General features: G+C 64.5%; 4 protein-coding genes and 1 pseudogene across 5 annotated transcripts in view; all 5 read left to right on the top strand.

Annotated features, from left to right (window-relative positions):
• The window catches only part of LINJ_01_0810 (conserved hypothetical protein), a gene marked incomplete at both ends in the record, with an annotated part of 1,593 nt that extends 952 nt beyond the window's left edge, over positions 1–641 (top strand). The window contains one exon of the mRNA XM_001462657.1: positions 1–641. This exon is cut by the window's left edge and continues 952 nt beyond it. Coding sequence (XP_001462694.1) covers positions 1–641 — 641 coding nt within the window.
• A 2,111-nt stretch (positions 642–2,752) lies between these two features.
• Positions 2,753–4,225, top strand: LINJ_01_0820 (conserved hypothetical protein; the record flags this gene model as incomplete). Its single annotated transcript, XM_001462658.1, has 1 exon — positions 2,753–4,225. The coding sequence occupies one exon, from the start codon at positions 2,753–2,755 to the stop codon at positions 4,223–4,225; it is 1,473 nt and encodes a 490-aa protein (XP_001462695.1).
• Positions 4,226–5,672: 1,447 nt separating this feature from the next.
• Positions 5,673–8,726, top strand: LINJ_01_0830 (putative calcium/potassium channel (CAKC); the record flags this gene model as incomplete). Its single annotated transcript, XM_001462659.1, has 1 exon — positions 5,673–8,726. One exon carries the CDS (start codon positions 5,673–5,675, stop codon positions 8,724–8,726), a length of 3,054 nt encoding a protein of 1,017 aa, XP_001462696.1.
• Positions 8,727–9,910: 1,184 nt separating this feature from the next.
• LINJ_01_0840 (potassium channel subunit-like protein) lies at positions 9,911–13,795 on the top strand (the record flags this gene model as incomplete). The annotated part of the gene is made up of 1 exon (XM_001462660.1): positions 9,911–13,795. One exon carries the CDS (start codon positions 9,911–9,913, stop codon positions 13,793–13,795), a length of 3,885 nt encoding a protein of 1,294 aa, XP_001462697.1.
• Positions 13,796–15,965: 2,170 nt separating this feature from the next.
• LINJ_01_0850 lies at positions 15,966–17,832 on the top strand (annotated as a pseudogene). The gene is given in 3 exon segments: positions 15,966–16,385; positions 16,388–17,431; positions 17,434–17,832. Coding segments are annotated over 3 exon segments (1,863 nt in total).
• The last annotated feature ends 4,567 nt before the right edge of the window (positions 17,833–22,399 follow it).

The following is a 22,399-nucleotide window of genomic DNA, read 5'->3' on the forward strand; positions in this document are numbered from 1 at the left end:
GTGACGCCCCGCATGCCTCTCAAATGAAGGCAGCAAGTTTGCGAGGAGCAGCGGGCGAGAGAGCTGGAAAGCAGCCGCAGCGGCGGCGTAGCTCTGCTGCGGCCGTGCCACACGCGCAACGCATACGTGGTGGCGGCGATGCTGTTGGCACAGGGGCAGCTGCCTCTGGTGACGCGCAGGTGACGGTCATGGCCGCCCATCACCGTCGTGCGGCGAACATCGTCTTCGACGCGACGGGCGATCAGCGCTTCCGTTTCTTTCCCACGACGCGTACGCCACCGGGAACCGGCACGTTGGTCGCGATGGCACCCGTCGCTCGCACATCATCGTCGTCGACGTCGACGACAGTCCTCACAGGCGCCGCGCCGGCCACAAGCCTGGGGAGCTACCACAACTACTATCAGTGCCCTCGGCCGAGCTCGTGCAACACCGTGGGAGGGCAGGTGTCCTACCTCGACCCGGAGGGGCGCACGCTGCGGCGCAAGGCGGATCCGGTGAAGCGCGGCGAGCAGATGCGCCTCTTGTGGGCGAAGGACAGCTTCCTATCGCAGCGGGACCGCCCGCGCGAAGCGTGGCGCACTCGGCAGATTACCATGGCGTATGGCCAGGGTTCCGACGGTGGCGAAATACACCACGGATAGGACTGTTGGCACCTTGCGTGCGTGTGCGTGTGCGTGTGTGTTTGTGTGTATGTGTGTGTGTGCGGGGGGGGGGGGGCATCATCACGCGCATGCGCACGTGTGTGCCTGCCCCGCTGCCCCCTCTCTCTCTCCCGTGCTTCCTTCCTTTTCTCTTCCTCTCGTGGTCTGTGGCGCTGCTTTGGGTCTCGTGCAGCGTTGTCCTGATTTCGGGTCGGGGTGTGCAGATGCCGGTCGTGCAGCCAAGCGCCATCAAGAAGCAAGAAGGGGGTAAAGTAACCGTGATAAGGGCAAGGCGTGGCCCTCCTCACTTCTGTGGGGTTACTGGCGGGCAGTCGCGGCGACGACGGCGGTGGTGGCCGAGATCGTGCGGGCACGCGGGGAAGAGGAGGCTGTACGAAGGATGTGATCCTCCGCTCTCCGCACCCCACCCTACTCCTCCGCTCCATCAGGCGAGAGAAAGGGGGAGGCTGCAGTGGCAGTGAGGGGACCCTCTGACACATGTGCATCTTGTCGAAGTGTGTGTGCTGCTGCTGCTGCTGCTGCTGCTGCCGCTGCTGGTCGCTCTCGCACTAGCCTCATAGAGCACACAAGCGTGCAACGCACATACGCCGCGTACGTGCAACATCGTTGCCCACCATCGCCCCTTCTCCCTCACCTCTCTCTATCTGTGTGTGTGTGTGTGTGTGTGTGTGTGTGTGTCGGCCTGCATGCGTGCGTGTGTTTTACTTTTGGCATCGGCATTCATCTCCTCCGCTCTTGGCACAACTCCGGCTGATCAGCCGACTCTCTCTCTCTCTCTCCCCCCTCTACCTAAGCTGCCGTGATTTATCAAAAGCACGACCACGAGTTTGGTACACACGCGCACAGGCAAGTGAGGCAACATGGTCTGCCCTTTCACCATTGCGATCCGCGTTGGTCTGGTGCTCTTCGTCGCCAAGACGTTGTACGACGCCGTGTGCACGTACCAGCAGAACACAGCATCCAAGTGCGTCAAGGGCAACGGCGACGGCGACAAGCAGAAGCCATCGAACGCGTCGTCGAGGACAGCGGCAACGGCGGTGTAGCCCTCTTCTTCTTACGGGAGCGTGTGCTCCTTCCTCTCTATCTTCCCTCCGGCCCCCTGCGCGCTCCGCGACGGCGTGTGTACTTCTCGATGGCCCCCGTGTGCCTCTGCGCCGACCCGTCACTCAGAGCAACGTCAACATCATGATCATCAGCGTCTCCTGTTGCCCGCGCGCTCTCCCTTCTAGTTCTCCCTCTATAGAGAGAACGCTTCTTCTGGGGGGGGGGGGTTCTGCCCGTGCCCTCGTCTCCTCGGCGCCACCTCCTCTACAAGGCACAGGCGCACACAAGCGTGCGCGTGTCTGCCCGATGCGCATGCGTGAGGGACGGAGCGGGGTGCGTGCGCAGGCACGCTCCGCCGTACATGACGCCCACTGACCCACACACACGCACACAACATACGCCTCTCTTCGCTGTCAGCTGCAGTCTGGCCTTTGGCGAGGGGGCAAGTCCAGAAGCGATGTTGGGATGTGGGGGCGTGTGAACTGGACGGTACAAGACGAGCGTGGGGCTGCTCAGCCCCCAAGGCTGCCTTCCCTCTTCCCCTCCTTCACTTCATTCCTGGCTCTCCACGTCCAGGAACTGCGCCGCGATGACGTCCATTGCGTGGACACGTGCTCTTCCCCCCTCTCATCCGCATATCTACATCTATACATATATATATATATATAGATGTAGATATCTGTGTGTACCACTGTCTACTCTCGGCTGTCATGCTGCGTTGTCGGTCTTGGTGGCGCGCATGGTGGGTGCCGCAGCTGGTACGTTGTTGTGCCTCGCGCTGTGACGGGTGTGCCGACAAGAACAACGGCAGCGAAGAGAAAGCGGGAGGCCTGCAAGAAGACCTCCAATCTGCCTGTGTGTGTGTGTATATATATATATATATGCCATGCGCCACCGCCCTCGTCATACTTCACCCGCTTCCCCTCCCCGCTCCTCTCCCGCACCCACGTCGGCTCAACCCACGAAGGCGCACGTGACCGGAGGCGCAACCGTCCACGCATCCTCCTCCGCATTCCTTTCTGCGTGCTTCATACATTCGGCAAAGTATGCTCCTCTCCCGTCACCCCGACCTGCTCATGTCGCGTGCCGCTTCCATCCCATCGGCCGCGGCGAGGTGGTGCTTGGCGCTTGCGCTGCCCTTGCCCACAGCGTCGTCGTTGTCCCTGCGCAGCGCTGCTACTGTTGTCGAGTCGCATCAGGACGACAGGCCGAGACTCGCACCCGTGGCGGTGCTGTCGGCCATTGCATTGACCAACTCGCGCCGCCTCAGCGCCGCGCCACACTCGTTGCCCTTTCTCTACCGTCGACCCTCTGGCTTGCGGGCGCGCTGTAACAGCGGCAACGGGTGCAGGTCCATTTTGTTAGCACCACCATCGCCAGCGTCTGCCGGTGCGGCTGCCGCATCCGTTAGCGTCACAACCCCGACGCCGTCCGCGCCAGCACCTGCACGGCGAGAGCGCCACGTCTGCCCCGAGTGTGGCAAACGCTTCCTGTGTGAGCCAAACCTTGCCCGCCATCGCGCCACTCGCCACGGTGTGCAAGTCGCGTCTGCGAGCGAGGTGGCTCGAGCTCAGATCGCCGCGCGCAACGCGCGGCTACAGCAGGAGCTTGCCCGCGTGCAGGCACGCGTGAGGCAGCTGCGCGAGGGCAGCGGCACCGCTGCCACAGCGGAGCTCGCCGTCGATGCGGCCAGCGCCTACCCCAGCGCGGTGCTGACCGGGCGCTTGATGGAGATCGACGAGGCGGTAGAGCGGGCGTGGCGGCACAGCGGACGGGGGCTCGGCACCGGCGTATCATTTGTGAGCTGCGTCGGCACCGTGCGCGGTCCAGTGGAAGTCGGGACCCTGCGCGGAGCCACCCCTGCTTCCGCATCTGATAGTCCTGCTGCGGGGCCGCGCGTCCTGCAGTTTGTGCTAGAGGCGCACGGGTACCGGGAGCGCCGCCCTGGTCAGCTGAAGATGTACCGGTCGCACCTCCTGGTCCGCTACGTCGCCTGGCAGCCGTACCACCGCTACGGCGATGACGATGGCGCGGGCAGCGCGGCAGCACCCCCTCCTCCCGCCACCGCGCCGCTCCTCTTCAAGGTGCAGGAGGGCGACCTCCTGCGCGTGCAGGGGCACTACGCGCTGCACAGCAGCTACGACATGATATCGAAGCAGTCCGTGGAGAACGTCGTCTTGGAGGCGGACGCGGTCGGGATGCTGCGGCCGGCACCCGCGAAGGAGGCTTCAAAAGCGCAGAGCGAGAGAGACGGCAGTCCGACGCAGCAGCCGTTTTTATCGGCGCCACCGCCCTCGCGGTACGCTACTACGCCGACGGATGAAGACCTCATCAGCCGTGCCCATGATCGCTGCCCTGGCCAAGACTCAGCGATGTCTGCAGCACCGCCTGCCGCCGCCGCGGCTGTGGCGTCTGCAGACGTGTTGTCGCCGAAACAGCGGCAGCCGATACTGTCGGCCCGAAAGAAGACGACGACGAAGAGGTCAACGACGTCACCGCTCAAACCGCAAGCGCGGTAGTCACGCACGCCCGTGCCGGAGAGGGAAAGGCGGTGGTGGCGACGATGATATGTGGTGCGCGGCCGGCATCGTAAGAGAGGTCCTGTCGGCACGTCTTGCTCTTCTCCTTGCTGAATGGCGCAATGAGTAACGCACCTGTACAAAAGCGAACACGGACACCCTCGCAACCGTCACCTCACGCGCGCAGTTGCGCGCGTGTGTCCAGAGCCCGCTCCACCCCAAGCCGCGCAGCAGCTCTGGCCACCTCTCCCTCCCTCCGCCATGTGTATTGTGCCGCACACAGATGAGCACGATTGCTGCAGCTCCACTCCTCCTCCTCCTCCTCCTCTTTTTTGCCTGTTGCGGCCATCCTACGGTGCATACGCCTGTGCGCGCCGTCGTCGACGTCACTGTCATGATTGTCGTCCACACAACACACGCATATATCTATACATACGCGTGTATATACACGTTACTGCATGGATGCACGCATGCGTGTGTGTGTGTGTGTGTGCGTGCTCTCACAGGTGCAGCGATTCGAGGCTCTTAACTTCGTAAGCGTGATTGCCAGTGCGTCCTTCTATGGGTGTGTGCGTGTGTGTGCGTGCGTGTGCGCGTGCGCTTCTCTGTACGTTCCTGTCATCACGCTAATTTTTGTTTGCGTTGTGGCTCTCGCTCTCTGGACGCCACCACCACGTCCATCTACCCTCCCCCTCCCTCCCCTCTCTGCTGTGCGTGTGCGTGTACGTGCGTGTGTCCGTCTGGCTTTCCTCATGTGACGCACACACACACACGCACACTCGGTACCACCGCCAGTCTTGCAGTCCTCCTCCACGGCTTCTCTCCTCTCACTCTTCACTTTACTGGCTTATCACGGCGGGCGACGTTTTCGGCTTACTTGCGGCGTTGTCCTCCCCCTCCCCTGTTTTCGTTCTTTTCTGTCTCCGTCTTGGGTACGCGCCCCGGCGCTCGGATCCGCTCGCTTCTCCTCCACCGGGGACGTCTTGAGACGGACGCCTCGTCCTGCTCGCGTACGGCGGCGCCGACCCGCGTGCCGTTCTTTGCTTTTTATTTGGGCGTTCGTGTCTTTCCCTTTTCTCTCCTCTCCGCTGGCGTCTGTCGTCGTCGGTCTCGCCCTCTGACAGGCCTGGTGAGGGCGAGCAGCGCCTCTCGAGTTTGCCTGTCTGCTCCCTCCTCCGGTTCGGTCATCAGGGCGCCCCTGCACCGCTCGTGCACCGCACCGCCGACCCTCGCCAGCGTCGTCGTCGTCAGCTCTCTGAGTCCGTGTCCCTCGGGACGGGCGGGGGGGGGGGGGTGTCTGTGAGTAATCAAGTCGTTGTCTAAGTGTAACACGGTGACTCTCTCCGCCTGCGCGCTGGTGTGCGCTGACGACGCCGCCGCCGCCCCCACCACCTCCGCGCTCCCACCCCACACGCACGCGTCTCGCTTGAGGTCCAAGGCCGCTATCATGGACAAGCGCATGTCGCTGTGGCCTGTGCGGATGCGGCTGGGGCGCCGCAGCGACCGGCCACCGGTATTCATGGACGAGCACTACGCGCACTCGGCGCAGCGCTTCCGCTCGCTGCGTAATTTTGTTGAGTTCCTCGACCAGCGCCACACCAACGTGTCGGTCTTCGGCCTGCTCGCGCACACCACCATGGAGGTCGTCTCCGTTGCCTTCTACGTGTGGACATCGCAGGTGGCTGCTGCAACGTCGGTGACCGAGTTCGCGTGGGACCTGCCGGTCTTCATCGTCGAGTTGGTGCTGAGCATCATCTTCTTTCTGGCGTGGGTGGGGCTGTTCTTCTTCGAGCCTGACAAGAAGGCGTACCTGATCTCGTGGCTGTCGCTGGTGAACGCCATGACGAGCATTCCCATGATCGTGATCGGCATCGGCGCGCTCAAGGACTCGAGCTGGCGCTCCGTCTGGGTGCCCATGTACCTCCGCGTGTGGTGGCTTTGTGACTGCCTCAGCGTGCTCATCGACTACCCGCAGATCGCACGCCACACTCCGGAGGTGTGGCGAGAGATGGTCCGCTACTTTATTCGGCTGTTCGCGGTCATGTGCACATGCGTTGGCACGCACCAGATCGTGGAGTCCTGCTCAGGGGAGTACGTGGACTTGTACGACTCCTTGTATCTTATTATCGCCGCCTTCGCCACGATCGGCTTCGGCGACGTCACTGCCTCCACGACACCAGCGCGCATCTTCATGATCGCGTTCATCGTCATCGGCATCTGCTTCTTCCTTCCACTGTTCCAGCGACTCGCTGTGATTGCCGAACGCAGCCAGCTCCACAACACCTTCGGCGGCGGCGGCTCTGCGTCGTGGCTGCGCCGCGGCTGGAAGCACCCGCATGTGATCATCTGCGGGCAGTTCAGCGACCTCTCCGTCGAGCTGCTGCTTAGGAACTTCTACGCGGGCTGGCGCAAGTACCTTGACACATGCATCGTGCTCATGGCGCCGGAGGAGCACTCGCCGGAGGTGCGGCTGACGGCGAACCTGCCGTGGCTGAAGGGCCGCGTGACGCTCATGGTGGGCGACCCCGCGAAGCCGAAGGACCTCGACCGCGCCAAGGCACGCGACGCCGACGCCATTTTTCTGTTCGGCGACTCGCGCTCGACCGCCTACTACCAGGACTACACCATCATTGCGCAGTCCGTGGCGGTGAGCCTGTACGACCGGAACCTGCCGCAGCACCTGCTGCTGCACCGCAACTGCACGGTGAAGCAGATCAGCCCGTACGCGGCGAGCGTGCTGGAGGTGGAGCGCATACTGCACCACCTGTTGGGGCTGTCCATGGCGCATCCCGGCGTCGTGCCGCTCATCGTCAACCTGCTGCGCACCTACGAGTCGCTGCCGTCCGACATCACGCTGTCGCGGCACTGGGTAGAGCAGTACGAGTACTCGCTGCGCAACGACATGTACGGGCTAGAGATTCCGGACGCGCTGCGCGGGCGCGAGTTCCGCGTGCTGGCACGATCCTTTTTTGAGAAGGACGTCACGCTCATCGGCATCCTCAACGCGCGCAGCGTCGTGCAGCTCAACCCTCGCGAGCTCGTGCCAAACGCGAAGAAGCTCATCCTGATCGCGAAGACGATGAAGGTGGCACAGGACGCCACCGACGCCATCGCGCGAGACCATGAGCAGACCTTTGGCGAGGAGATGCTTGCGGCGCCGGACCCTGATGAGCACGACCGTGCGAAGCGGCGACGCGCAAGGTCTCGCTTCCTCGCCAGCCTCAGCAGCAGCAGCAGTAGTAGTAGTAGCGGTGTCGACGGCGATGTTGGAGACCGCAACGGTGCGTCGAAGCAGCGTGGGGACCGGTGGCCGCGGCAGACCGCACACGTCAGCGCGTCGCGGCCCGCGACGCCAACGGCCACGACAACCGACTCGCAGAGAACGCAGCCGGTGCGACCACACGGTGCGGCAGCAGCGCTAGAGAACGGCAACGACCTGGCGCGTGCCTTCCCCAGTGTAGTCTCGTTGCATCCCAGCGGCAGCTCCATCGCCGCTGAGGACGACAGCGGCGACGAGTTTGACGCGAGGAGCCGCGTTGTCGCTGCCGCACCGTCGCCGCCGAGTTCCATGCGCGGACCTCCGGTGCGCAGCGGGGCGCTGATGCGTATCGACGACGCTTTCGACCTCGAGAACCACTTCGTCGTCGTCGACCTGTCCTCCGCCAAGGCCAAGGACGAGTCCAGCCGCTACGCGCAGGAGGCTGTCAACACCGCCGTCGCGCACGACATCTTCCACGTCACAATGCCAGTGCGTCAGGCGTACCCCGCCAACGACATCGTGCTGCTCACCAACGACGTCAGCTTCGGCCCCTACCTCGACTACTACTGGAGCGTGCACCGCCAGAACAGCGCCAACCCTGTCAAGTGCATCAGCGGCTGCGGCCTCAATACCGCCGACCTGCGCCGCTGCAACCTTGAGCGCTGCGCCGGCTGCTGCGTCTTCTACGCCGGCGACATCAGCCGCTCCGGCTCCACCAGCGCCATGTCCATGCTTACCGTGCTGTCCATAAACGAGATCCTGCACGGCATCCCGTCCTTCCCCGTCGTCGTCGAGCTCGAGGGCCTTGCCAACCTGCCTCTGTTCCCGCCGCACGCCGAGGACCCGCGCCTGCGCACGAAGGCGGACATCGACTTTGTGTACGAGCCAAACTTCATCATCGGCAACGCCGTCAGCCGCCTCATGCTGTTCCCCGCGCTGCAGCGCACCTACTTCATGGAGGAGTTCATCGACGTCATGGACGTGCTCATCAGCGGCCACGCTCCCGACACGCCCGCGCTCGCGCGCCTGCCGCTGTCGCTGTGCCAGACAGAGCTCCAGACCTACGAGGACGTCGTCGTCTACTGCCTCAAGTTCGGCTATCTGCCCATCGCTCTGCAGCGCCGCATCGTCGACGTGCGCAACCCGTCCATCGACGGCCAGCGCTTCGTGCTCACGAACCCGCCGCGCGCGCTGCCAGTGAACCAGCAGACGGACCTGCTCTTCTACATCACGCCAGGGTAGGGCCGCGCGGGCGGGCGCGCAGAAGTGGAGCGTCATCAAGGTGTGCGGCTCTGTGACGCAGTGATGGCCACTGAGGCGAGGATCGAGTTGGTGCGTGCGCATAGGTGCGTGGTATGCGCATGCACTTGCAGTTGTGGAAGCTGAGCGAGGCGGGGAGGGGGAGCAGCCTTCAGCATCGCCCTCGTGCCGGTCCTCATCCCGATGTCGCTTCATGCTCCTGCCGCGCATGGACGGGCGTTCTCGCCAATCCGAACATCCGCGGCGGCGGCGGCAAGTACGGCCGTGATCGTCGTGTCATCATGCACCATTGCCTCGGCGACCTCGCCGCTGCAGCGTGGTACCTTCGTGCCTCCGGCGTCGGCCAACCCTTCCACAACGCCGACTAGAGGTTGCTCGAACGGTGGGCCTGCTCATGAGCTGCGCCTCGAACATGGCACCAGACGTTCCCCGCTGCGTTGGGCGCCAGGTCGGCGTGCCGGGCGTGTTTACGTTCTACGGCTTCACAACTGGTCACGCGTGGGTCTCCGCCTACGGTAACCCGGACGCGCAGGAAGCCCACGCGGTTGTGAAGACCGTACAGCCCCGCTTCTCAGCGTGTGGTCGGCGTCGAGTACCCGGCTATCCTTGTCGTGACGGGCCACCACGGTGATCGCGTGGCGCCACTGGCACTCGCTGAAGTACGCAGCGACGCTACAAGGCGCTAGCCCCCGGAGGTCCGACGGCCCCCTTGTGGCTCGCGTCGACGTCTCGAGCGGACGTGGGCAGACGCGTGCAGCACCGCCCCCTTCCCCACAGGCGTCCCTGTGCGCTGTTCTTGTCCTGTTTCTTCTCGCTCTGCCGCACACCTTCCGAGTGCGGCGCCCTGCGGTCCTGTGGGCCACCCGGGCCTTGCGGTCCGCCACCGCCCTGTGGTGGGCAAGAAGGATGGCGCAGGAGGTGGTGGTGGTGGAGCCTTAAAGCATCGGCGGCGACCTGTGGGCCGTACACGTTTGATGGACATCAACACCGCAACGAATAAAAAAAAAATGAAAAGCGCTCAGGGAGGCGGGAAGAGAAGGGGCCGAGCAAGTGCCGCTGCACGCACGCACACACACACGCACACACACGCACACACCTCTCCCTCTCTCCCTGTGTTGCGGCGACGGCGGCGGCGGTGTCGGTGATGCTCATATCTGCCCTTCATAATGTTGCGCATCTATCTTCCCTCCCTCCCTCCCTCCCTCCCTCCCTCTCTCTTCTTGCACACTCTCGTCAACCCCTCCCCCCTCCCTCTGCGGGAGGGTGTGCAGCACGGGAAAGAGGTCTGCACGGCTGCTGCCCCCTCCCCCTCCCACGGGCTGTTCGCCACTGCCGCGTGTTATCGTGCGTTGATGTGCACAGTCCTGCTTCTGTCACCACTGTGCCTTGTGCTCGCTGAAGTCTTTCTCTGTGCGTCTCGCTGCGTGCGTGGAGTGCGCACACGGCCCACATCCTCTCCCTCACTGCCGTGCTCCGCTGCCTCGCGCATCTTGCGCTTTTCGACATACACACGCCTGCGTGCTTCCCTGGTAGCCGTGGCATCACGAGAGAAGAGGGAAGCGTCGTCGATGATGCCGGCGCCAGATGACGCAGCGACGCCCACCACTGCCGCCGCGCGCTTCACCGCCGAGGACCCGAACGCCAGCACGACGACGATTCCAGCCGTCGAGGCATCCGCCGCCGCGACCCACGCCCAGGTGCACCTCAACGCGAAGGTGTTCATGGTCAACCTCGGCCAGGACGTGCAGACAACGGTACTTGGCCGCTTCCGAAACCTGCAGGGCACCATACACTCACAGCTGCGCAACCTGCAGAACAACGTTGCCAACCTGCGCCACTCCACCGGCATCCCGCCCGAGGCGCTGCACAGCCGCTGGGTCTATCACTACAACCACTCTGCCCTCGGCATCCACAGCCTCCGTAAGCTGTTCGACGTCATCGAGCAGCGCTACTCGCACGTGTCTATCCTGCTGCTCTTGTGCAACGTCGGCCTCGAGGCCGCCGCCTTCGGCATCTACCTTCACGTGCAGAACGGCCACGTCACGGAGGACTGGCGCGAGTTTGACTGGGGCCTCGGCTACTTCATCGCCGAGGTGCTGCTCAGCGTCGTCTTCATGGCCAGCTGGATCTCGCTGCTGGCGGTGGAGGCTAAGAAGTGGAACTACGTACTCAACGCGCGCTCGCTCATGAACTACCTCAGCAGCGGCTGGATGCTGCTGCTCGCGCTCGGCGCGCTCCTCACGCTGGACCGGGCCTGGACGCACGTCTACGCACCCATGTTCCTGCGCGTGTGGTGGCTGCACGAAAGCCTACTGTCGCTGCTGAACTACCCGCAGATCAGCGTCTACTTCACCGAGAACCGACTCGAGATGGTGCGCTCCATGATCCAGTGCATCGCCGTCGTCGGCATCAGCGTCGGCATCCTCCAGGCCGTCGAGAGCTTCTGCGGCGACCCTGTCGAGTACTTCGACATGGTCTACATGATGCTGCTGTCCTTCTCGTCCATCGGCTACGGCGACGTGACGCCGCTCACGGTGCAAGGCCGCCTTCTCATGATCATCTTCATTGGTGTCGGCTTCAGCTACTTCGTGCCCATCCTGCAATACGTGGCCGACCTCGGCGTGTACCACCTCTCCTATGCGTACTACACCACGTGTTTCAAGCGCACAGACCACGTCGTGATATGCGGCCACCTCGGCTACAACGAGCTGCGCATGCAGCTGAAGAACGTCTTTGCTGAGGACCGGCATTACCTGAACATGAGCGTGGTGCTGCTGCTCCGCGAGCAGCCGTCCGCGCAGGTGCTGCTACTGCTCAACTCCCCCAAGTACCGCAGCGCTGTGCACCTCCTCGTCGGCGATCCGGGGGTCCCGACGGACCTCGATCGCTGCAACGCGCGCGGTGCCTCTGCCATGTTCCTCTTGGGTGCGGGTACCAACTCCAGCTATTACAGCGACTACGACCTGGCCGCGCAGACCATGACTGTCAACGCGCTCGTCCCCGATCTTCCGCTGTACATCCTGCTGCACCGCTCACGCTACACGAAGTCTTTGATGCCAAGTCGCGCCATCGTGCTGGAGTTCGAGCGACTGAACCACAACCTGCTGGGGCTGGGCTGCGTGCTGCCGGGCATAATACCCCTTGTCGCCAATCTCATGCGCATGTTCGACCCCATGACGACTGAGGCGCTCTGGGAGCTCCGCGACTTCAAGGACCTCCTCGGGCTCAGCGGCAGCGCGGCGAGCTTGCGCGCGATGCGGAAGATGTGGGCGCCCAAACGCCCCATGCTCACCTACGGCTCCGCGACCATCGAACTGGGCCTCGGTGCGGAGCCGGACTGGATGAGCACGTACGAGGCGTCACTCGCACAGCACGTGGACACGGTGGCGGCGCCGCCGCCGGTGCAGCGGGGCCACTACACCGTCGTCCGCCTGGCACGCTTGCTGTACCGCACCGATATAACGCTCATCGGTGTCGTGCGCAGCAGCGGAAGCGGCGACAGTGTCGTCGAGCTGGCGCCACGCGGCTCGCTGGTCGGCGTGAAGAAGCTCATCGTCATCTGCGACGTGCGCCGCGCCGCGCAGGACATCGTGGACGAGATCGTCAACGACGCCACGCGCGGCAGCACCAGCAGCGCCGCGGCCGGCGCACCCGCCATCCGCCCGCCACCGCCGGCCGGCGTGCAGGCCACCGCCGTCACGGTCGTGCCCATCCCCGCCAGAGAAGACGCCGGCGCTGTCTGGAACTCCAGCGCCACGACCACCACTATCGCGCCAACCTCGCGCGCCAGCCAGACGTCGCTGAAGCCAGCGGCGGCACCGGCGCCAGCACCAGCACCAGCACCAGCCACAGCCACAGCAGCAACCGTTATCGGCGCCAGCGCGGTGGAACTGCCGCGGCGGCCGCACCGTGTGGCATGCGAGCGTGCTGCGGAGGCGCGGATGCCGCACAACGACTCGAGCCTCGTGCTCAGCGCCGCCATCGCCACAGAAGACGATGACAAGAACGACGACAACGAAGACGCGCTGATTGGGGCGCTGGCGTCGCCAGTGCTGCTGGACGCGGTGGGTCGCGGCCGCCCGGCTTGCATGGGCGCCAGGGTAGGCGCACCGGCCACGGTAAGCCCGTCCTCACCGGTGGTCGCCGCCTCGCGCAGCGTGCTGCGCGTGGAGCCGGACGTGCGCCACCTCGCCAACCACTACGTCTTCATCGATCTATCCAGCGCACACGAACGCACCAACTGGTCGCGCGAGGCCGCCGTCGAGTCGCGCACCGCCAAGGCGGCCGACTACTACGACATCATGCGCCCGGTGCGCCAGCACGATCCCGACAGCAACATCGTGCTGCTCGCGAACGACACCAACTACGACAGCCTCAACAACATGTGGGAAGAGGAGGACGTCACCGGGTCCCTCATCGTCGTGCAGGGATGCGGCCTCTTCACATCCGATCTGCGCCGCTGCAACGTTGCCAAGGCGGCCGCCGTCGTCATCTTCTCCGCCGGCGATCGCTGCGACGAGCACGGCGACTCGCTGTCCGTACTCGTCATGCAGCTGGTGCGCCAGCTCATCAGCGAGGACAAGCACGGCAGCGCCGCCGACATCCCCATCGTCGTCGAAGTCGATCACGCCGAACTGGTGCCGCTTTTCGCGCCCGCCATGACCGTCGGCAAGGACGTCAAGACGGCGGAGTGGGTATTGGAGCCAAGCTTCATGTCTGGCTGCGTCGTGTGCCGCCACATGCTCGACACAGGCCTGCAGGAAATGTACTTCACTCCCGAGCTGCACGACGTGCTCGAGCAGCTGCTGTCGTCCAAGTCTGAGTCGCTGCTCGTCACCGTCATGGCGCCGGACGCGGCGTGGACCGTCTACGAAGACGCCACGTCGTTCGGCGTCGACAACGGCCTGCTGCCGCTCGCTATCCACCGCTTCCACGAGATGATCAGAGACGACACCAGCGTTTCCTTTCGCTACATCATCACCAACCCGCCGCCTTCCTTCCCGCTGCACCCCGACGACTTCATCTACTGCCTCAAGCTGTGTGACCCGTAGGATGCGGCAGGCCTCCCCACCAAGGCGGCTCGCTCTTGTTTCGGCGCCATCCCCATCCCCCCGCACACACACACACACACGCCCGTCCGTCCGTCTCGTTGTTTTCGTTGGCCAAAGGAATGAAGGCGCCCCGTCGGCCGGCACCGCGCACACCCGGCGGTATTCCCAGCGTAGCCCTTTTTACCGCTGCCCGATCCAGGGGGTGAGCGCGGGGGCGGCGGCGGCGGCGGCGACGAGGGCGTCGCAGGCCATATTCGCCCAACCACGTATCCCCACCAACCACATTTACGACCGCGACCGCTGGGCCCCGCGCGGACTTGGCAAGTGGCCGCCATCGATGAAAACGCACCATGCCTTTTCCCTGGGGGTCCAGAGGCGGGGCCGCGGTGCGCGCGGTCCCCCGTGATCCAACAGCAACCCCTCGCCTGCCTGCGCGACTTCTTGCGGACTGTGCTCTCCTCCTCCTCCTCTTGCCCCCTCCCCCCCCCACCCTCCGCCCGCATACGACACGCCAGGGGGGGGGGCCGCGCCCTCCCCAGGCGGCGTCCGGGCAGCCCCCGCCACCCATACGCGCCGCCAACCCCTGCCCCCCCTAAGCCCGCCCTTTTCTTCTGGCCAGCACGTATTTTTCCCCAGTCCCCTGGCGCAGAAAGTTTCACCTATTCCGTTTTAAGCCCTCGGCCCTTTTCCGCCGCGGGGTTTCGAGTTTTTGTTCCCCTGCCAAAAGGGAGCGCCGCAAGCCCCAGCGACGGTTTCCGAGGCAATCGTCGATTTCCAGAGAGGGTCTGTTCCGGTAAAACAAAAAAAGGCCGGCCGCCAGAAGGCAGCATCACTAATGGCACGATGCGCGCACAGAGCGCCACACGGAAAAAGGAGATTTCACGCGACAGTGACGCGCAGAACGAGTGATCTTGCGCCACCTTTGCCTTTCCCACACCCACGCACCTTCGGAGGCGCACCCGGCCCCGGCAGCCCAGCGCCAACGGCCAGGCTTCCGGAATGAGAGATCAGCGCGACGGAGGAACAAGAGGCCCCAACGAGAAGCAGACGAACGGAACAGGCTGGCAGCCCGGAGGGCCTGTGGTCGAGCAAAAAAAAACACCCGCCGCCATGGCACGCCCCCCTCCACCCAGGCAGCCAAAAGGAACGCCTAGCCTCCCCCCCCCCCTTTTCGCCTTTGCGGCCCGTTTTCTGCAAAGGAAAACGGTGGCAACCTAGCGCGCGAAACGGAAAAAAAAAACCGCTGTCACCGCAAAAACTTGGCAGAGGAGTGCCTAAGACTAAAGGCATCGGGGGGGGGTGGGGGGGGGGCGCCACGCCCTGCCATCGAAAACCCCGTCGGGGAAAACGAGGCCCAGCCCCGGTGGCGGGCCGTCGCCAGACCGCCACCCACATCCCTTTTTTCCCCCGCCACCCTTTGCCCCAAGTTCGGAAAGCCGGCGGGCGAGCCCACCCGACCGGGGCCCCACACCAAAGAGAGGGCAAAACCTTACAGCCGAAACCTTTACAACTGCACCACGTTTTTACCCTACATCTTCCAGGCTGGATTTCCGCCCCGCAGCAAAAGGGACTTGGGGGGGGGGGGGGCGCTCTGCGCGCGGTTCCTTTTGTGGCGGGGGCGCGGGCCGTGGCCGAGACACCCCCCACCACCACCACACCCACAAAAGCCCTGGCGCCTGGCCCTTTTACTCGGCGACGGCGGCAGACCTTACCACCGGCCACGACCCCCCCCGAGCCCAACGGGATGGTTCCGCCAAGCCTTTCCCCTTGCGCCCCGCAGGCTTGAAACCCAACCAAAAAAAAAACGCGGACACACCCTTGGCAGCGAACAGGGGACGAAGCGGGCCATCTGCCCCCGGGCAAAAAAAAAAAGCAACCCCGGCAAACACACATCGCATACACGAACATACCCGGTACGGCGCGCCCGCCCGCCCGCCCCCCCCCCCGGCCCACGAAAGCGACCGCCCTTTGATCAGATCACCATGGAGCTCTACGCCTCCGCTTTCGAGAAGGGCATGGCGGAGAAGATGGCAGAGATCAGGCGACCAAGCCCAAACCTGACGAGCCCACCCTCGAAAACACGGTTGCGGCACTGGGGCGGGGCGGGGCGCCGCTTGGGCGCGCACGTCTGGCCTTCCAAAACCCCTGCCCCGCAGACGCAAAACCGGAAATGCAAAATCCGGAGCAGGCCCACGCCCCAAAGTTCTCCGCCCACACGGACAAGATCTACCCCGATGGCGCCTTTTACAACCGCATCAAGGCTGTGCACGACGAGCGTTCCAGCCTCGCTGGTGAAGACTTGCGGCTGGTTTGAAAATACGCCGAAGGGTTTCGCAGGGCCGGCGCCGGCCTTGGCAACGCAGCGAAGGAGAAGCCGAGGCAAGCGAACGAGCGCCCCGCCAACCCCAAGAGCGGTTTTGCAGAAGGGGGACGGACACACGGGGGACCGCGCTGCTTGTTGTGGGTGGCGCCGCCCGGGCTTGGGGGCCTCGGCGTGGTAGGGGCCACGCGCCCCAAGAAGGGGGCAAGGAACGTTTGCTATACGGAAGGAAAGCGTTTATTAACGCAAACGGGGCGCCGCAGCAGCCGCTAGCGTCTCTGAGAGGCCGCGGGGGGCACCACAACCCGTTTTAGGCAAGGGCCCAGCGCGCCGGACGCGGTGACGCGAAGGACACAAGCGCCACCACCGTGGAGATTGCGCAGCTGCGGCTGAGAAAGGCAAAGCTGCTCGGCAAGAAGAGCTTTTCCGAGCGGCAGCTGCAGAACCAGATGGCCGGCCCGGCATCCGCGGAGGCCTTGCTGCGCGATATGGGCGATGCGGCGGCGTCGAGGGTGAAGAGGGAGGCGGCTGGCATCAAGCAGGTGATTCGCGAGGAGGGTGGGGACTTCGAGCTGGCGCCCTGGGACTGGAGGCACTGCGCGGAGCGAGTGCGCAAGCCGCGGCACAACCTCGACGATAACGAAACGAAGCCGTACTTTGAGCTGAACAACGTGCTTGAGCGTGGCGTGTTCTACACGGCGGAGAAGCTGTACGGTGTGACGATGCAGCGGCGCACGGATCTGCCGGTGTACCACCCCGACGCGATGTCGTTTGAGATGTTTGACTGCATGGGTGAGTCACTCGCCATTTTCTGCCTTGACCCTTACGCGCGCGCAAGCAAGCGTGGTGGTTGGTGGATAACCTTCTATGCTCGCCAGAGCCCCCTCCTTGGCCAGAATCCGGCCGTGCACATTGTACTAAACGTTGTGAAGCCGGCTGAAGGCAGGCCAACCTTGCCGAGCCGCAGCGACGTGACGACGCTCTTCCATGAGTTCGGCCACGGACTGCACGGCATGCTAAGCAACCCCAAGTACTCGACTCTTTCCGGCACAAGCGTCGCCCGTGACTTCCTCGAGTTTCCATCGCAGATCAACGAGCACTGGGCAATGTACAACGCCGTGTTGAAGAACTACGCCATTCGCTACGAAACCAAAAAGCCGATCCCGCAGGCGCTGGTGGATCGCAAGGCGGCCGAGACATACGGCGCGGTTTCCACACCATCGAGGTGGCCAAGGCGGCGTACCTCGATCTCTGCTGGCACCTGGTTGCGGAGGAAACGGCTGCGCCACCACAAGCGCAGGTGGAGGAGGCGGCGATGAAGTCCTTTGGTGTTGGGATGACCGAAGTGCCGCCGCGCTACCACAGCGGGCACTTCATGTACACTTTCTCTGGCGGATATGCGTCGAACTACTACGTGTACCAGTGGGCGCGTGTGCTGGACTGCGACGGGTTCGAGTGGTTCCTGGAGAACGGCGGGCTGACGCGCGAGAACGGTGACCACCTGCGTGCGTGCGTGCTCTCTGTGGGCAACTCTGGTGGACGCGAACGTTGCGTACGAGAAGTTCGCCGGCCGCAAGGCAAACACGAAGGCGTTCTTGCGCATCAACGGCCTGCTGGACAAATAGTCTCGTTGGTGCTAGTGTGCGCGCAACTCCGCTCTTATCTGTTATTTTTCTCTTTGGGGCGTTGTTGGTGCTCCGTGCGTGTTCGCCGCTAACGCGTCAGCGTTGGTACGGTTGGGGTTCGGCATGAAGCCGGCCACCCCAACCCGGCGTCCCAGCTCCACACACCCCGATGGGGGAGGCCGAAAGCCCGCGAACATCCCTTTCGGGGCGGGCGAGCGCGGCGTCGGCCCCGGAAGAAAGACCCTTTTTCAGCAGCATGGCCGGGATGGGGGCCTTGGCCGCCCCCCATTTATGCGCCGCCCCGCCCCCGCCCGCAGCCACGCGCGGCGCCATCACCCACGCGCGCGTTTGGTGGCCAGACGCTTGCGCGCGGCGCGGCGGTGCAGAGCGTAGCCTGGGGCCTATCTTAAGAGGTGCGAAGCGGGGTGTACGCGGTACGCCAAAAGAAAAGCGCATTCTCCACCATCGGGGCGTCTCGGCGATGACCTCGTCGTGTGGTGTGTGCTTTCCGCGATACATTTTGCTGTGAACGCGTGCGCTTCTTTCAAAGTAAAATGGATTTAGGCACTATGCCCTGACACGCCAAGATGGTGGGGTGTCCATCCTCGTCCGCGATGGGGCGCGGTGGCCGCCGGCACGCGTGCTTTGCGGCCCGGCTTCGGGCTTGTCTGCCACACCCTGACCCCCGCCTGACTAGTTGACTGTGAAGATGGTCGCCTCGTACGCGGCAAAAGGCCGGCACGTCACCCCGTAGATGCTGCCGCCGATGTCCGCCAAGATCCCGACCGGCGCACTGGTTATGTTTTCCATGGATGCGAGCTTCAACAGTCTCCTTTCCGACGTCTCTCAGTCGCCGGGGGCGCATGGCGAACGCCTAGCGCAGCGGGGTGCGGATATGAAGCTGGGGTGCGTCGGCTCCGGCGCCCGGCGTGGGGTTCGGCGGGGGATGTTTGGTGCGGTCATGGGCGGCCCGGTTCGCCCCAGACAGCGTTTGCGCACGGGTTCAAATGAGCGCAGCGTGCTTGGCCAGACCCTGGGCGGACCGATCGCCTTCGAGTCCCGCCGCCTTCACAGCTGGAAGAAGGCGGGCTGGCTGGGGTTTCTGCGTTGCGCGTGTCGCCGCTTACGCCTGGGAGGCCACCGCTTTGAGGACTAGAGTTTGGCCAACGCGGCGAAAAACGTTTCCGGATCGTTCGCCATTGCCTGTGGCGCAGGCGGTCGCACCGGCGTCGCGTAACCCCGCGCCCCCGGTCGCACACTGCGGGCACTTCCCCCCTACGTACACGCATCCCCGTGCACACGCTGGCCGCGGATGTCGCGAAGATCACCCGTGCCGGCGTCAAGCGCGATGTTTCCCCGCGCGGTTGCGAAGCGCACCCTCTTTTTGGCGCCGGAGTTCACCAGGATGAGGAAAGCGAATACCAGGTGCCGTGGCCTGCCCCTCGCTTGGCGGCTTGCCCCACTGCCGCCGTCGACGCCGGAAGATCGCCATGGGCTGGTTGCGGGACACGCGACCCCCCCCCCACTTGGAGCCAACAGCCGCTGTCAGCTGGCACATCGCCAAGCCTTTCTACGCCCACCGCCCGCGGGTCTTCCCTTTGATGGTCGTCAGCGGCGCCCCATCGAACGCCAAGACCCGGATCAACGACCAACCCGCGATGTGCGCCAAGCAATCGGCGCGGCACGTCGGCGCGCCCACCTTCATATGACCCCGCCCCCCCGCCACCGCTTTCCCCCTTTTCTCCCCAGCGGAGCTCGAGAAGGCGTTGCGCGAAATGCGTCTCGGGCCCGCCCCCGGTCCGGCTCATATGCGCTTCGGGGCAATTTGTGAGCTCCCCCATGTGGGGCTTTGCCCGCTGCTCACGCTACAAAGCCCATCGGTTGTCCGTGGTCAGGTGCCCGATGCGTGAAGGCTGGGCACGTTCACCTCACACCGAAGGCGGGCAAACCTCGCAAAGACCTCCTCCCCCACAGACCCGTTACGCTGACGAGAAATTCGTGCAAGATCCTAGAACGCATGACCCCCCGATGCATCCAGACCACCCATTGAGCCCAGGGCACCCCCGCAACAGACGGGCTTCCGCTTGCAGAGGTCTGCGCGGGACCCCGCGCTGTGTCTGGCGTCGCGCATTCTTTCCCGAGAGCGGGGGACAAGGCGGGCGTGGCCCTGATCGGCAAACCCCGGGGTTTTCACCCATTAGACCACCGCCGCCCCACTGGCACGCCGGGGCGCTACGGGGCGCGCCCGTGGCGGATCTTTCGGGATTTGCATTTTATCCCAGCCAGCGCCCCCCGCGCGCAGGCGCACAGCCCCAACCCACGCACCGCCCGCCGGCCCGCGGTGCCCAAAGGGAACCGGTCCTCTGCCCTTTACCCATCGTCATCGCGACGAGCCCCCCCAAGAAGGCGCCCCAATACGCCCTTAGGGGGTGAACACGCCCCCTTTGCCGATGATTGCGCCACCATTACGCGTGGCTCGGCACACCCTCGAGGCCGCCCGGGGCGCCTTTGCGGGGTGGGAAAAAACCGCCTCATGGAACCCAGGAAACCCCAAACTGACTACACGCTGCTGTAGTTAACGCGGCTTGGCAAGCTCACACTCACAGCGAGCGGGGTCGCCAGCACGGAGGACAGGCGCCCACGTAGATCGGACCTTGCGCGCCGAGCGCCTACGCCTGCTGCGGCCCCGTGCCATCGCGCCGCCTTCCTTGGGGCCCGGAAGGGGAACCAAGCGCCCCCCCCACCCAGCTTTTGCCCACCCCCGCCGCCCCTTTGATACCGCAGCTTTGCGCGCGGAAAAGCCCCCGACCCGCAGGCGCCTTTAAAAAGCCCCAGCGCAATACTGCAGGGGTGGTTGCCGGAATCCCAAGCGGCGCCCCACGTGCCCCGCGCTACACCGAAAAGCCAAATTTGAAAAGCTGGACGCCGAGGCGCCACCACGATGCCCACAAGACCACTTGAACGTCACCGCAAAAGGGGGTATGATGAGTGACCTCGCTCGGCAGATGTTCCCCCCCCCCACCCGATGCACGACTAAGTGGGTGCCGCCACGCCCTTCTAAAGCACCTTTGACGGGCTCGACGGTCGACGCCCCGCGACTTCCCTTCGACTCGCCGAACGCCCCTTCTTCCACCTAACCCTGAAAGGCTGCCCATCAGCCGACGACCTCCCGACAAGAAGCAAGCCGCCGACTACGCGCTCTGGGCTGACGGCGCCTTAAAGCCAACGTTCGGCTCTGGCGGGGTATCAATTCTTGAACACCATCGCATACGCATTGCAAAAGCCGAGGTTGCAGCAGGGGAGCGGGCGCGCAGCTACCGGGAAGAATTCGTCGCCTTGGAAGCTGGCCTACGCGTCCCGCCCCCCCCCCCCATGCCCACCCTTAACCCCCATACGAACGCGGCCGCGGTCTTCACAGACTCGCTCCCTTTCATGAAGGCCCTGAACATCGGGCCGGTGACGGCTTTGGACGGCGCACTCAGGCCCATCTGGTGGCTCATTCTTCACCTTGCAAAGCGCAAGATGCGACTTTCCTTCCAGTTTGCCTTTGGCCACGCAGGTATTTCTCAGCGCGGCCGCGTCGACGAGCTCGCGAAAACAGGCTGCCGTCTCCCTAAGAACGTTTCAGCCTAGACCACGGACATCTTCAGCATCGTCCGACGCCTGAAGGTCCATCAAGACCTCGCCGTGCTACAAGATCCTCCCCGCGCAGCGCCAGCGACTCCTCGGAGAAAATCCGTTTAACCCCACGTGCCCCCACCCCATTCGCCACGGGCAGCCCGTAGCGGCACACTTTCGATGTGACACGCCCCGACGCTTCCGATGGCTTCACAGCCTGATCCACCCTGAAGAAGATATGCGATGCCGATGGTGCCGACCAGACGCCGACACCCCCCCCCTGACGACGCTATTGTGGACCCACCGCAAACCCACCGACACACACATCCCGCTTCCTGTCACCGCAACCCTCTCCTCCCCTTGATCCGCGTCCGCACCTCCGACCCAAAGTCTCGCCGGGGCTGCCCCTTCAACGCCCCTGAAACGAACGCCCCATTCGATTCGCCGCCCTTCCGGCGTTCTGCCCCGTCTACCCCGACGTTCTCGCTCAGCGAAATAGTCTTTGCAGGCACCTGAAGGCTGCGCATCGCATTCCTCAGCGTCAGCCCCTCTTCAATAGTGCTCGGACCGTTTCTGCAACCCCAGAGGGGAGTGGTGCGAATACGCTGCCCCCACCGCGCGTTCCACACCTGCGGCCGCGTCGCTGTCGACGCGCGCTTGATTGACACGCACCTGCGACAACGCTTTCCGTTCCCAGCCGCCGTCACGACCGCCCCTGCGCCGGCTTTTGCCCTTCTCCCTGCGGCAGAACCGCCGCCGCATAGACCTTCGCTTCCCTCGGTGTGGGAAGAAGCATCGCCGGAAGCGTTCGCCGTTCGGCCGTCACCGGTGGCCCCTCCGTCCCCAACCCCGCGATCAGGCCACACGCGCCACGGTTACCCCAGCCGCCGAAAAACCCCACCCCCGGCAATGCCCTCTCTGTGTCCACACCTTGCTCCCCCAAAATTACTTTCGTCACTGCGAACCGCTCCGTCGTTTTCTGCCCCGCTTCGTACGCCCGCCAGACCCGGGCCCCGAGCGCCGCAGCCACCTCCGCCCAGC

Source organism: Leishmania infantum, chromosome 1 (genome assembly GCF_000002875.2).
Source record: "Leishmania infantum JPCM5 genome chromosome 1".
NCBI classification, from domain to species: Eukaryota; Euglenozoa; class Kinetoplastea; order Trypanosomatida; family Trypanosomatidae; genus Leishmania; species Leishmania infantum.